General features: G+C 17.7%; 4 protein-coding genes across 4 annotated transcripts; 1 reads left to right on the top strand and 3 right to left on the bottom strand.

The window, feature by feature from the left end:
- Window positions 1-489: 489 nt before the first annotated feature.
- PGAL8A_00120400 (conserved Plasmodium protein, unknown function) lies at window positions 490-4,369 on the bottom strand (the record flags this gene model as incomplete). Its single annotated transcript, XM_028674716.1, is given in 2 exon segments — window positions 490-3,378; window positions 3,383-4,369. Coding segments are annotated over 2 exon segments (3,876 nt in total).
- A 956-nt stretch (window positions 4,370-5,325) lies between these two features.
- Window positions 5,326-9,150, bottom strand: IF2c (translation initiation factor IF-2, putative; the record flags this gene model as incomplete). The annotated part of the gene is made up of 1 exon (XM_028674715.1): window positions 5,326-9,150. The coding sequence occupies one exon, from the start codon at window positions 9,148-9,150 to the stop codon at window positions 5,326-5,328; it is 3,825 nt and encodes a 1,274-aa protein (XP_028526318.1).
- An 842-nt stretch (window positions 9,151-9,992) lies between these two features.
- PGAL8A_00120200 (ATP-dependent RNA helicase DBP10, putative) lies at window positions 9,993-13,478 on the top strand (the record flags this gene model as incomplete). Its single annotated transcript, XM_028674714.1, has 1 exon — window positions 9,993-13,478. One exon carries the CDS (start codon window positions 9,993-9,995, stop codon window positions 13,476-13,478), a length of 3,486 nt encoding a protein of 1,161 aa, XP_028526317.1.
- A 705-nt stretch (window positions 13,479-14,183) lies between these two features.
- On the bottom strand, window positions 14,184-16,396 carry PGAL8A_00120100 (conserved Plasmodium protein, unknown function; the record flags this gene model as incomplete). The annotated part of the gene is made up of 3 exons (XM_028674713.1): window positions 14,184-15,980; window positions 16,246-16,284; window positions 16,382-16,396. 3 exons carry the CDS (start codon window positions 16,394-16,396, stop codon window positions 14,184-14,186), a joined length of 1,851 nt encoding a protein of 616 aa, XP_028526316.1.
- Window positions 16,397-16,602: the final 206 nt, after the last annotated feature.

Raw genomic sequence — 16,602 nt, 5'->3', positions numbered from 1 at the left:
AAAAAAAAAAAAAAAAAAAAAAAAAAAAGATTCATGGAATAAATCTTATATATTAAAACTATGTGAACCATAATATATTTTAAAAAAAAATAAATACTATTTAAATATATATATTTTATTTTTTATTATAAATAGGGCTAATTTTAACACTATTTAATACAAATAAGTATTTTATATATTATTCTCCGTCATAATAACATAAAGAGAAGAAAAAAAAAAAATAAACAAAAAAAAAAGTTTAATAGACTAAATAGATTAAATAGAAAAATTCATAAAGTAAATCACAAAATTAGGAATTAAATAAGTGAAAATAGATATTAAAAAAAAAAAAAAAAAAAAAAAAAAAAAAAAAAAAAAAAAAAAAAAAAAAAAATAGATAGATAGATAAATAGATAAAGATATTAATAGGGGTCTCTATTCTTTATGTATATAATAATTTTTACTTTAATAAAGTAATGAAATTAAAAAATAAAATTTTTTTTTTTTTAATTACATTTTTTTTATTTTCCATGTTTTATTATACAAAAAAGGATCAAATATTTGCCTTGAACTATCCCTTCTTAATTTTTTATTTAATGAAGGTAATACATATTTAATTTTTCGTTTTCTTCTAAGTTCATACTTTTTTATATGCATATTTTCTAAATTATATACATCATTTCTTATCTTCTTCATTGGATATGATAAATCATCAGATACATGTAAGCCATCTATATTGTCTAAAAATGAATCAGCACTTTTTTCATAATATTTTTGTTTATTTAATATATTATGTTTTTTATTATTAATAATAAAATTTGATGATTTTTTTTTATTTTTTTTTATTTTTTCTTCCGTAATGTTATTTTTCTGAATAATATTTTTTATTCTCTTTCTTTTTATATCTCCTTGAACTTTACTTTTTTTTAATTGTTTTTGTAATTTGCAAATTTTATCATTTTTAAAACTTAAATTATCATTATTTTTCTCATTTATTGTGTTACTCGGGTTTTTCATAACATATCTTTTACATAAATTAATATTTTCCATAATATCACTAGTATTTTCATTGATATTATTGTCTGTGTTGTTCATAATAACACTATTGTATTTATCACTGTTAACTAAATTATCATTACAACTGTTGTCGATATTTTCTATATTAATAACAGTTTTTCTTTTTTTTTTTTTTTTTTTTTTTTTGATTTTATTAATTTGTTTTATTTCATCAAGTGAATTATTCAATCTATTATATGGTAATAAAAATGGATTAATGTCAATATCTATGTAATTTGAAGATAAAGTATTATTCATTATATTTTTATAATTTACGACTTTGTATAAATTATGAAGCTCATGATTACTGTAATTACTAGAATTAGAATTAAGTTTTCCTTTTACTTTATCAAGACAACTAACTTTATGTTTTTGAATAATATTAAAAGGGATAGTGTTGGATGACAAGATGTCTGATGAAAATGAATTTAATTTGTAATTATTTTTATTTTGAGCAAATATGTTCATTAAATGTTTATCTAAAATATATGACTTTTTTTTAGTTATATAATCATGTGATAAGTTTTTTCCTAATATATTATCATTATAAATGTTTATATTATCTTTGTTGTACTTTATTCTATTATAAACGTTCATGTTATTATTCCTTAATGTTTCACTACTATCATTGATATTACGCAATTTTTCTTCGATTGATGAAATACTTTCTTGTATATTCGTTTCGTTATCATTCACATTTTCGTAAGATAAATGGTTGTCCATATAATATGTATTGTTATCATTAGAGTTCATATAACAATTCAAATTTTTACTCCATTTGTAAAAATTATTTTTATTATTTAAACCATGTAAATTAAGATCTTCATAATTGTTTTTTGATAAAAAAATATAGGGAAATCTAGAATTACTTTTGATTTTCTGTGTTAATAATTCACCATTTAACTCTTCATTTTTTATATTAATTAAATTATATGTATCTTTTACGTCGTTAATTAAATGATTGTTATAATTTATCATATTACCATTATATACATCATTTATGTGATTAAAACTTTCCAAATTAATCTTATCATTCAAGAAATTGTTTTGATTTTTTGTTTCATTATACAATTTATTTTTTTTATTTAAAATGTTCACATTTTTCTCATATAAATAATTGTTACTGTTCATATTATTTCTACATGGCATATAATTCATCTGATTATAAATAGAATTTATTATATGACATTTTTTTCGATATTTTTTAGAAATATAAGGGGATTTTTTTATCTTTCCATATATTAAATTTGAATTTTTCATTTGTTCATTATATATTTTTGTATTTTTATTTAAATAATCTCTTCTCTTATCGGGGATAAATGAAACACATTTAAAATCTTTGTTACCATTTAAGCTATCCTTTTCATTTTGTACATATGGGCTATTAAAAAATACTGAATCATTTTGAATATTGTATAAATCTATATTTTTAAAATTATTTAATATAATATTTTCGTAATCCTTTTTTTTTTTGCTTAAAATTTCAGATAATGTTTTATTTTCTTGAGATAATCTTAGAACATCAATTTTAGTAGAATTCATAGAATTATCAGAAAAATCAAGTTCATCAAAATTTTCTGAAGATGAATATTCATAATTCATATCACTTTTGTTAATTATTAACTCTTTTTTAAATTTTTTTTTGTCATATTTTTTTTTTTTATCTAAAAGAATTTGATCATAATTTCCTAAATTGTCATCTTCTTTTGAATTTTTATCTTGTTCTAATTTTTCGTCTTCTTTTAAATTTTTATCTTGTTCTAAATTGTCATCTTCTCTTGAATTATTATCTTGTTCTAAATTGTCATCTTCTTTTGAATTATTATCTTGTTCTAAATTGTCATCTTCTCTTGAATTATTATCTTGTTCTAAATTGTCATCTTCTTTTGAATTATTATCTTGTTCTGATTTTTCATCTTCTTTTGAATTATTATCTTGTTCTAAATTGTTATCTTCTCTTGAATTTTTATCTTGTTCTAAATTGTCATCTATATATGAATTATTATCTTGTTCTAAATTGTCATCTTCTTTTGAATTTTTATCTTGGTCTGATTTTTCATCTTCTTTTGAATTTTTATCTTGGTCTAAATTGTCATCTATATATGAATTATTATCTTGTTCTAAATTGTCATCTTCTCTTGAATTATTATCTTGGTCTGATTTTTCATCTTCTTTTGAATTTTTATCTTGTTCTAAATTGTCATCTATATATGAATTATTATCTTGTTCTAAATTGTCATCTTCTTTTGAATTTTTATCTTGGTCTGATTTTTCATCTTCTTTTGAATTTTTATCTTGTTCTAAATTGTCATCTATATATGAATTATTATCTTGTTCTAAATTGTCATCTTCTCTTGAATTTATTATCTTGTTCTGATTTTTCATCTTCTTTTGAATTTTTATCTTGTTCTAATTTTTCATCTATATATGAATTATTATCCTGTTCTAAATTGTTATCTTCTCTTGAATTATTATCTTGTTCTAATTTTTCATCTATATATGAATTATTATCTTGTTCTAAATTGTCATCTTCTTTTGAATTTTTATCTTGTTCTGATTTTTCATCTATATATGAATTATTATCTTGTTCTAAATTGTCATCTTCTTTTGAATTTTTATCTTGTTCTAAATTATCATCTTCTTTTGAATATTTATCTTCTTCTGATTTTTCATCTTCTTTTGAATTATTATCATGTTTTGAAATACTTAATTGTAAATTATCTTTTAACTTCAAATTTTTCTTCTCAAATTTATGTTCATTTAATTTCATAATATCTGTAATGTTTATATTTTCACTAGTGCAGTTTATTATATTCTCAAATGAATTTTTTAATTTAGAGAAATTTTTCAAATTTTGTTGAAAATTTTTAATTTCATAATTTTCATCATTACATTTATTTGCAAATTTTGTTAATTTAAAATTATCTAAAAATAAAATATCTTTGTTTGTTTCATTATTTTTGGTTGATGAATAAGTATTTAAATTATATTTTCTTTCTTCATTTTTCGTAATTATATTATTTTCGTGATGTTTTTTATAAATAGAATTATCTAATTCATTGCATAATATATTATTTAATATATCTGTATTATTAAAATTATTTTTTTTTTCAAGTCCTTTTTTTAATTCATAATTTTCTTTAACTAAATAATTATTTTCTATTTTATATATTTCTATAAAATTTTCTATATCGTTTATTTTATTTTTTAATATAACAAATGTATCAAACAAATGATTATATGAAAATTTCATTTCATTTATAATATCTTCATAAAATGAAATAATGCAAAAAATATCATTTTTTACTCCTACTTGTTTACATAACGGTATCATTTTTTTTTTTTTTTTTTATACATATATATTTATTAAATAGATTTAAAATTATCATATTACTTTTCAAATAAAAATTGATACATTATAATAATAGAAAAACAAAATATTAAAAAAATAAAAAAAAAAAAATAAAGGGATAATGTAGAAACAAAAACAATGAAAAGACAAGAAAAAAAAAAAAAAAAGTAAATAAAATAAAAATAAAAGATATACCTTACACTATTTTTATTTTTTTTTATTTAAATCTAATTATAGTTTTTATAAAAAAAATAACATAAATATAAAATTTAAAATGTTTTAATATCAAAACTTTTATTTATAATAGTTGCATCTACTGAAACATATATATAAAAAATTTCCATGTATAACAAAAAAAAAAAAAAAAAAAAAAAAAAAAAAAAAAAAAAATTGAGAATATATTTAGAGAAAATCTAAAGTTTTAATAATTTTTAATTAAAAACTTCACATCAAATCAACTAAAATAAATTTAGAAATATATGTTAAAACATAATAAAAGAAAAAATATAAAAGTAAAACTCAAAAAAAGAAAAATATTTATTTACCTATATAAATATAAGTATAAATAATAAAAAAAAAAAAAAAAACTAATAACTGACATGTATGTACAGAATAATTATTTATGAATGTAAATTTTTCATTAAGAAAAAATTATTATAATTTATGATGCATAACGAAGAATAGTTCACAAAAAATTATATTCAAATAAAAAAAACTGTAGTAAAAATTGTATCCAATTAAAACTTTTAATAAAAAAAATGTATGTATATTTAAATTTATAAACAATAATTTTATGTATTTCAATCTTTTTTTTTTTTTCTCTGTTAATATGATTATTATATTTTATTAGTTCTATAAATTTTTTAGTTCTCCTTATAATTCATTACTAAATGTTAAATTAATCATTTATTTTTTTTTTTTTTTTTTTTTTTTAATATTTAAAATGATAAATCAAAATTTTTGATTTTATTAAAAAGAGGTGGCCTCGTAACTTTTTTATAAGCAATGATTTCATCTCCCGTTTCAAAATTGTCGACATTAGTGTTGAAAATAATAGCATTATCATTATTTGTTTTTGTTAATTCAGTAGTATTCTGTTTGTTTTTCTGCATAGAAAGAATAGTAATTTTATCATGGATAAGTTGTTTATTTCGTAACACGGTGAAATAATTTTTTATATTGAAAGATCCCTCTTTGATATCAACAGATAAAACTTTTTTTTTTGCTTTATTTTTTTTTAATGTATAATATCCTGTTTTCGTTATAACCATTCTTGAAACAATTTCATATACATACATTGAATCAAAATAGAAATTACATATGTTTTCAATATCTTGAAATAACTCATAAATAATATTATGAGTCCGTAAAATAACATTATTATTTTCAATAACATGTTGTATTTTATTATCTACATCAATATTGAATCCAATTAAAAAGCAAGGTTTCACATGCTCACAATATTTTAAATCGTTGATATTAAATGTTCCAATTCCTTTTGTAATAATTTTAAAAGGTTCCCATTTCTCAAAAAAATCACTTAATTCTGTTTCATCATTAAAAATATTCTTATTGACATAATTTCTATCAATAAAATTATTTATATCACAATACTTTTCTTTTTTTTCTTTCTTGTTATAATCATTTATTCCTTCTATTATAGCATCCATACTACCTTCATCACATGTTTTTATTATTAAATGGATCTGAGGTATTTTAAAAGAATTAATTTCCATCATGTTTTTTTTTTTTTTTTGAATTTTTTTTTCATTCAAATTTAAATCATTTTTTTTCATATTTCTCTCATTTATATTATTGGAGTGTTCTTTTTTATTTAAGATATCACTGTTTCTTTTTTTTTCAACTGATGAAAACATTTTCTCTTTATCAATGTCTAAATAATAATTATTGATTAGATTATATTGAGCCATTTTCAATTTATATTTGGATATTTTTTGTGCACTTTTTAAATTGCTCATCTCTAAAATTAAGTCTCCATATTTTATATTGTCATCTGCAAAAGATATAGAGCTAGTTATTTGAACGACTTCTGATGGATACGCTTCTTTGACTACTTTTCCATCGCAATTTATAATTTTTTTAATTTTTGTATATGAATGTCCAATTAATAAATAAGAATTCACCTTTAATGTTCCTGATTTGCATATTACTGTTAATGATTTTCCTTTAACTGGATCTACTCTTTTTTCTAATAAATAAGCTGAACACAATGATCCATAATCACACATTAAGTTTAACTTATCACTAACATTTAATATTGTCTTTTGTAATAAGTCAATATTAATATTTTTTTTGGCTGATATAGGAACTAAAGGTACTTCACCATTTTCTAGTTCTGTTACAATATCATAATTTAATAAGGATTTTGAAATTTTGTCCAAATTACAATTATATTTGTCAATTTTATTTGCAGCTATTATTAAAGGAATATTATATTTTTTAGTTAATTCTATACATTCTATGGTTTCACTCATTATACCATCATCAATTGAAATTACTAATACAATTAAATCAGTACACTGAACACATCTCTGCCTAATTTTTTTAAATACAGAATGACCTGGAGTATCTAAAAATGTAATTTTCCTATTAGTTTTTTTATCTAATACTTCAAAAGCACCTAATTTTTGTGTAATCCCTCCTATTTCATTTTTTGCTATATTAGAATTTCTAAATTGATCTAATAATGTAGTTTTTCCATGATCTACATGACCCAAGATAGTTACAATAGGATTTCTTTTTTTTAAATTTATAGAACTATATTTTAATTTATCTAATACATTTAATTCTTCACATAATAACTCAACTACCTCTTTTTCTAGTCTTGTATTTTTATTAATATAATCATTATCTAAAATGTATTTACATACATTAATTATTTTTTCTTTATCTATATTTAGGTGATGACTTAATGAATTAACTGTAATATTATTACTATCTAAATATTCATACTGTTTTATAAAATTATTACTTTTTTTTAATGAATGATTATTTAAATTGCATATTTCAGATTTTTCATCTTTATTAGATATATATACTTTTTTTTTTATAATTTGTTCTTCATTTATTTCTTTCTTAATTTTACTAGTCATATCAGAATATTCCTTGTTTTGAAAAATACATTTCTCATTACTGCTTTTATTAGGGTGTTCTGTATTTTCAATATTTTCTATTTTTTTCTTTTTTTCTCTTAAATCAAATAATATGGTCGAAATAGCTATATTTTCATTATCAGTTTTTGAAATATCATCGATATTTCTATATAAAGATGCACTATTTATTTTTTCAAAAATACTTAAATTATTAAAATGACTCTTTTTATTTTTTATAATTTTATTTTTTTCATTGTTTTCTATTCTTTTATCATATATTGTATTTTCTTTATTACTTACAGCACTTTCATTTTTTTGAATTTTGATTTCATTAAAATTATACTTATCATTATTACTAAAATTATTAAAAGAATTTTTACTTAAATATTCTAAATTGCTTTCATTTTCTGTAACAATTGTTTCTTTAAATTCATTATTAATACTTCTAATAGTATTATTGTTAAACTCTTTATTTAAATATTCCAAGTTACTTTTATCTACATCAACGTTTTTTTCTTTAAAATTAGAATTAACTTTATTTATATTATTTTTCGATGTTTCTTTAATTAAATTCTCTACATTGTTTTCATTTTCTTTAACTATATCCTCTTTAAAAGTATTATTTTTATTTAATAAATTCATATCTTTTTTTATAGTGTTTAAATTATTTATATTATTATTAAATTTATTTAACTTCATTATTTTACTGTAAGAATCTTCAGAATTTAATGATTTTTTTTTATTTAAATTATTAGAATATTCAGAAATATTATGAGAATTTTCACTTAGTTTTTTACTAAAGTTATCATATATATTATTTTTATATATAACATCTATATTATTTTTTAAATTCAAGTGAGTATTATTAATATTATTATCTACCTCATTTATATTTTTATAATTTGTAGAATTTAACGATTTTATATTATTTTCGCTATTACTTAAATCAAGTGTATTAGAATTACATAGAAATTCATCATATTTTCTGTTAATACTACTATCATTTTTTTTTACTTCGCTTTTTTTTGTAATTGAATTTTGTTCATCATCTGTTTTTTTAAAGTTCATATCCAAATTACTTTTATCTAAGTTTTCAAAATCTTCTAAATTACTTTTTTTATTATAATTATGTAAAAATTCATTCATATATTTTTCTTTTAAATAGGTATCATAGTAATTTACATGAGATAGGAAAAATGAATAATTTTTAGAAAATTCTCCTTTTTTAATTTCTTTTAGCTGCTTTAAAATATCATTCTTTTTTATTTCTTCTAAGGATTTTTTATTCTTTTCTACATTATATTTCTTCAAATTATGATCAACATAACTTTTATTATATCCATTTAAAAAATATTTCAAATTTATTTTTTCACTTTTTTCTCCAAATTGATTTAAAGTCAACGAATTTATATCTAATTTTTTATTAGGGTGTAAATTATTAAAAGATATTTGCTTGATGTTATTTAATTCTTTTAATTCTTTATCATATTTTCTACAATCTTTTAAAATTCCTTTCAATTTTTCTGCTGCTTTTTTTTTAAATTCATTGTTAAATATTTTTGCTGCTTTCGTTTTAGTACTACTATTTAAAACATTCTCATATAACCATAAATTGGGATCTTCGATCTTTTTTATATTTAATTTATTCATATTAAAAATAGTTTCCTATTTTTGTCATATTATTAAGAATATATTTATAAATTCTATTTTACATTTTAAAATAAAACCTCAAACATATTTTCGTTAATATTTCATCAAATAAACAAGATATACTATCATATAAAATTTATTACAAATAGCTAAAATTATGTAAAATAGTTTTCAAAAAGTATCTTAAAAATTTTTATAAAAATATTTTTCATAAAAAAAATTTTAATTAAAAAATATATTGTAATTTTTTTTTTTTTTTTTTAAATTTAAGATATATTTATATATTAAAATAAAAATTATAGAATAATTAAAAAAAAAAAAAAAATAAAAAAAAAAAAATAAAAATGGTAGCAGTGGAAAAATAACTATAATTTTTCATGATACATTATATAATTAGTAAAAAAAAAAAAAAAATTTTCTTTTTTAAAATTCTTAAATTTCTTTAAAAAAATAATTTTTTAAATAATAGTTTAAGAAAACTTTTAAAATAAAAAAAAAAAAAAAAAAAAGAAAGAAATGTTTTTATTAATTAAAAAATATTAAAATGTATTTTGTTTCGTTTTAATAAAAAGGAAAAAATTATATGTTATTTTAAAAAGAGTTTTGTAGCAAAATGCTAAAATATGTATTAAATTAATATATAATATAATAATAAGAAAATTTCAATTTTTTATTTGAATGTATTTTTTTTTTTTTTTTATTTTTTTTTCTTAAAGTGGTTAATAAATTAATTAAATTATCAACATAAATGATTTATAAAAAAAAAAAAAAAAAGAATATATATATATATATATAGATATAGATAAAAAGAAAATATTTGAAAATATTAAGAATTAACAAGAATGAAAGTAAGTAGAAATAAGAAAAGTAATAAAAAAACTAGACAAAATAAGGAAAAGTATAATTCATCTAAGAAGGTAACAAAAAATAATAAAACTGTATCAAAAAGTAAAATAACAAAATATGATAAATTAAAGAGTAAGAAAGTTGGTAAAAGTAACATATTAAAAAATGGTTTATCAAAAAATTGTAAGTCAATGAAAGTTCAAAAAGGAATGAAAAAAATAAAAGTTAATTCATTGAAAATCAAAAGTAAGATAAAAAAGAATGATTCATTAAAAAGTAAAACGCGAAAAGATAATAAAAGATACAGTTGGTTATTTGAAAAAAAAAAAAATGAATCCGTTGGTGATAGCAATAGTGAGAATGAAAAGGATATTACTGAAAATAAAATAAAAAAAAAAAAAAAATTTGTTTTATTTAAAAAAAGAAAAAATAACAATAAAAGTAAAGTTGTTCTAAGTTGCTTTCAAAATTTGGGATTAAGTGAAAAAATGTGTAAAAGTATATCAACCAATTTAAAATACAATAAACCAACAGATATTCAAAAATTATGCATACCTAAAATTTTTAGTAGAAAAGATGTTATATGTGTTAGTAAAACCGGATCTGGAAAGTCACTTGTATATTTAAGTACATTAATAGATATATTAAAAGAACATAGTAAATATTTTGGCATAAGAGGATTAATAATTTTACCAACAAAAGAATTAGTTATACAGATTTATAAATTAGCAAAAAAAATTTGTTGTAATTTTTTTAATCTTAATATAAACATTATTATAGGTGGAGTTAGTTTAGTAAAGCAATTTGATATCTTAAAAGAAAATTTAGATATTTTAATTTGCACACCAGGAAGAATGAGTTTTATATTAGAAGAAACTAAGCTGAGTTTAGAAAAAGTGGAAATATTAATTATTGATGAAGCTGATAGATTATTAGAATTAAATTATTACAATGATATGAATTTAATATATAAAAATTTAACTAATACTTCTAAGCAAACCATATTAATTAGTGCAACGTTACCAACAAACGTGGAAAATTATTTTAAATTGAAATTAAATAATCCTGATATCGCGTTTGTAAATTCAGATAATATGATAAGTGATCAGTTAGATTTACATTTTTTATTTTGCAGATCATATGAAAAGTATGCTGTACTTCTTAAATTAATTTTAATATTTAAAAGTAAAAATTTAGGGAAAACTATGTTATTTTTTTGTACAAAATATCACATATTATTTTTTAGTAAAATTTTAAATTACTTGAAAATATCACATTCTGTTTTATATGGAAATGCTGATACATCTTTTAGATTTCAGCAGATTAATAATTTTACAAATGATGAGAAAATTCAGTTTCTATTAGTAACTGATTTAGCTTCAAGAGGAATTAATATAACATCTGTTCAGAATGTTATCAATTATAATTTACCGTTTTCATCTAAACTTTTTATTCATAGAATTGGAAGAGCTTGCAGAAATAATATGAAAGGATATGCTATATCTATCGTAACATATCAAGATATTTTATATGCTTATGAGATATGTTTTTTTATTGGAAAAAAATTAAAATTCTTTAAAAATGTTGAAGATAGTAAAAAAGAAAAAATTGAAAACAATCTAGAAGATTTAAATAATGAAAGCGATGGGAACAAAGAGAATAATTATAATGAAACAGATGAAACAAGTCATCATCATTTTGATGAAAAAGGCAAAAATGCAATAAAAGTTGATAACAATATAAGTGAACATAAGGAAAAGGATTATAATGATATAAATGAAAGTAAAGAAAAAAAAAAGGATAATAAGAAAAACTGTAGTGACATTATATATTTAGGGGCATTAGATAATATTTGTGATTACGTAGAATATATTGAAAATTTAAAGAGATTTGATAGTGAATTAGTTTCTTTAAATAAGAGCATTTTAGCTTCTTATAAAATTTATTTTTCTATGCGACCAAAGGTTTCTAAATATGTCAGCACGAAGTGTATTAATAAAATAAAAAAAATGGGTGGGATATATAAATTGTGTTTATGCTACCATCCTGATTTGATATATAAGAATTGTTTTTATAACAGCGACATTATTAATGTAAATGAGAATAATAAAAATTTAAATAATCCAAATGATGTTGATGATATTTTCAGTAACTTAATAAATTTTTTAAAAACAAATGGTAAAAAAGAAGGAAAAAATGATTATGTAAATAATGAAAACAAAGAAAACATTCAAAAAAAAAACACCACAGATAGCACAATTTTAGAGATGAAAGATGAATTAAAAAACAAAAGAGAATTTGTTTTGGATAATAATAATATTATTGATATAAATAATAAAAATGAGAAAAATTATTCACACAATGAAGTATATTCATTTCTACATAATTTTCAAAATAATGATAATAACAAAGTAAAAAGTATATCTGAGGAGGTAAAAGAAAAATTAAATAAACTAAAAGAAAAAAGTGAAAAATATAAATATAGTAAAAATAGTTTTTTGCCAAATGATATAAGTGATTTAACGTATTCATTTGCTTTGGGGTTATCTGATGAAGAAATTGATATTGAAAATTATGAAGAACGGGATAAAAACATACTACTAAATAGTATAAATGAAATAAATAATGAAAAAAAAAAAAAAAAAAAATTAAGTAAAAGAGCATTAAGAAAGTTATCTAAAGAAAAAAGTGGAATTAATAATATAGAAATTTCTCATAAAAAAAAAGAAGAATTTTCTTTTGATGATATTTTAAAAAAAATAAATGAAAAAAAAATAAAAAAGGACACTAATTTTAATGATTTAAAAACACCTGGTTATGACTTACCACCAGATGAAGAAGAAGAAATGAATAAACAAAGATTTATAAAAAAAAATATGTGGGATAAAAAAAAAAAGAAATTTGTTATGACAGAGATAGATACTTTTCAAGATAAAGTAATAAAAGGTAAAGACGAACAAAAAAAAAAATCCAAAAATAATATGAATACTGCAAATATTTATCAGAAGTGGGTAAAAAAAACAAAAAACAGAATTAAAAAAATTGGAGAATTAGAAGATGATAATTATAGGAGAGATAATAAAAAGAAAAGTATAATAAATATAAATAAAAATGAAATTCAAAAGACTGAAAATAATGATAAAGAAAATAATTTAAATATGTTAAAATTAATGCATCCAGAGATAACTGACGCATTATCAAAAAATATAAAATTAACGAAAAAACAACAAAGATTATATAAAAAATATATAACAGGAAAATACGTAAATTCTAAAGAAAAAGGTGAGAAAAGTTCTCAATTAATCGCCAAAGAAAAAAAAAAAATGTTACAAAAAAAATTAAAAACAGATAAAAAATTTAGAAGCAAATATTTGAAAATTAAAAAAAGAAAATATGAAAAAAAGTTACAAGAAAAACAAAATTTGAAAAGTGCGAGATCCAGATCATTAATTATTATAAAAAAAAAAAAAATAATAAAATAAATTCCCATTTATTATGATATCACAAATTAAAATTTGGAAACTTTTTTTATTTTCATCAATATATGTGTAAAAAGATAAACATTTTAAATTTGAATTAAGAAAAATACATATATATATATATATATAATTAATTTGTTCAAATAAAAATATTTTTAATTTTTTTACTTAGTTTGATTATTTATGTTTTAAAAAAATATATGTTTATTTTTAAATATATTGTTTTGTATTTTTTTAAATTAATAGATAAACATTATTTAAAAAAAAAAAAAAAAAAAATAACTTGAAACTAATTAAAATAAAAAATTCAAAAAAAGAATTTTTATATTTTTCTTTTTAAATTTTTAATATAAAAATTTACAAAAAAAAAAAAAAAATATTAAGACATAGAAAAATAAAAATTTATAAATTAAAAAATATTACAAAAAAAAATGTTACAAAATTATATTTTTTTCTTATATCAATTTAAAACTTAATTGTGCTATTTATTTATTTTTTTTATTATTTTTTTTTTTTTTTTTGCATAAAAATTTTATAATTTTATATATCAAATATATCTTAGATTCTGTATTCATTTTATGTAAATGATAATAAAAAATTTAATTTAATAAAGATAGAATTATTCAATTATTTATATTATTTTCATTTTTATTTTTTATATGTACTTAATTTTTTTTTAATTTTTTTTTTTTAGTAATCATAAAAATATCATTTTCTTGTATTTTTCAAATAATTTTGTAAATTACTTATTCTTTTATCAATATCATTGAAAGATATATTTAATACATTTGATTCTCTTAAAGGGTTATTATTTATATTATATTTAAAGTTTTTTTTTTCTAAATTTATTTTATTATTATTGTTATCATTATGACTACTACTACTTCTACTACTATCAATAGAAAAATTATAAAAATTATTGGGTTTTGATATTAATTTATTATTTCTATTTTTTAACTGTTCTAGTTCCTTTCTAAAATTTTCTTTTAATTCTAAATCTATATTTTTCTTAAGTTTTAATAAATTATTTTGTTTTTTTTTAATTTCTTCTTTTTCCGAATTAGAAATTTGAGTTTTAATATGATTAATGCTATTATGAAATTCAGAATATTTTTTATCATCTTTATTTTTTAATTTAGTTATACATAATTTTTCTTTATTACTTTTTTTTTTTTTTGTATTTTTTTCATTGTGTATGTTTGGAGAATTTTTTTCTAAATATGTTTTGATTTTTTGATTAGAAGATGTGCTATCTATTCTTTGAATTTTTTCGCTATCATTTTTCATATTTATTATATTATTAATAGAATTAATATCATTTTTTCTTATTTTACTAATTTTATTATTTTTTAAATTATTTTTTTTTGAATCATTATCAGAAAGTGGTAACTCAATAATTTTACTACTAACATTTTCAATATTTCTCTTAATAATATTTTCTGTGTTTTTTTTATTATTATTAATTAACTTACTTTTTTTGAATGAATATGGAGAAGAATATTTTTTATTTAAAATATTTTGATGGTAATTATAATTATATATATCACAATTATAGTTTTTTTTAATCTCTTTTATATTTAAGTTATTTAAGGTTATCTTATTATTATTTTTATTTGTATAATTTTCATTATTTGAAGATTTTTCTAATAATTTATTTGGTGGTATATTTATATTTTTATTAGATAAAATACTATCTTTTGAATTATAATAATTTTTGATACCTTTTGAAATTATATTATTAATTTCACTAGATAAATTACGAATATTTTTATTATTAGAGATAAGATGTTTTTTTAATTCAAATTTAGATATAGAAGAAAAACTTCTATTTGGAAAATATTTTTTCTTTTGAGTATTATCATTTGAATTTAATTTATTCTTGTAATCCATATAAAAAGAATTATTATATCTTCCTTTGTCTTTATAAAAGGAACTAATAGAATTACTTTTTGAGGCATTTTTTTGAAGTATCATTTTATTATTATTTGCATTAGTATATTTAAAACTGCATGAATCATAATTCTTAATACTCCTTCTCCTTGAATTATGTATACTGTCATTAATACTTCTTATAGAAAAATTTTTAAATTTTAAATTAGAATGAATACTTTTAAGAGGATTATTATGATAGGTAGAAGATGAATATGGTTTAAAACTTTTTTCTGAATTATTGATATTATAATTATAAAAATTATTTTGTAATGAATTTGATTCTCTTTCATAATTTTTTACGGAAAAATTTCTCTGATATTTAAATATTCTATCATTTTCTATTACATTTTTCAACCTTATAACTTTTCTTCTTAAATATTTAATCTCTATAATAAAGTTCGTTTCTTTTATTTTATAATTTTTTATTTCTTTTCTCAATTTACAAATGTAAGCTTTTAATTGATCCTTTTTTAAATATTTCATTTCATTATAATAATCTTTTGAAGTATTTCCTTCTGAACTAACATTGGAAATTAAATCATACAATTCGTTTGAATTACTTCTATAATTTAACTACATAAATAAAATTTGTATACAAATATATTTTCATATATATAATTATTTTAAAAAAAAATATGTATGTTTATTTATGAAATTAAAACCTTTCAATAATAAAAAAATAAAATATAATAATAAAATAAACAAATTAATATTATCATATAAAAGTAATGATATATTTATTTACATACACATGTAGTAATTGTTAACCACATTATATATATAAATATTTATAAAATATATAATAAATTATTTGAATAAAAAATATTTATCTTTTTACCTCTTCTTTCATTTGTCTGAATAACTCTTTAGCTGATCCCTTTAAAAAAAAAAAAAAAAAGAAAAAAGAAATTTATTAATATTTAAATTAACATATAATATTTACATAGTATTAATAAATAATTATAAAAGCCTACTTTAACTGTATTCATTTTTATAACATTGAAAATACTAAAAAAATATATTTATATATATATATATATATATTCTTCATTATAAATCTCTATTAAATTTTTTATGCTTCTTCATTTTTTAGTTATTTGACTTTTTTAAATAATTTAAAAAGAAATGTTTTAACAAAAAAAGAAAAAAAAAAAAAAAAAAAAAAAAAAAAAAAAAAAAAAAAAAAAAAAAAAAA

This window comes from Plasmodium gallinaceum, assembly GCF_900005855.1.
Source record: "Plasmodium gallinaceum strain 8A genome assembly, contig: PGAL8A_v1_63, whole genome shotgun sequence".
Classification (NCBI taxonomy): Eukaryota; Apicomplexa; class Aconoidasida; order Haemosporida; family Plasmodiidae; genus Plasmodium; species Plasmodium gallinaceum.
Note: the sequence above shows the minus strand (reverse complement) of the source record. Positions and strands in the feature narration are given on the sequence as shown.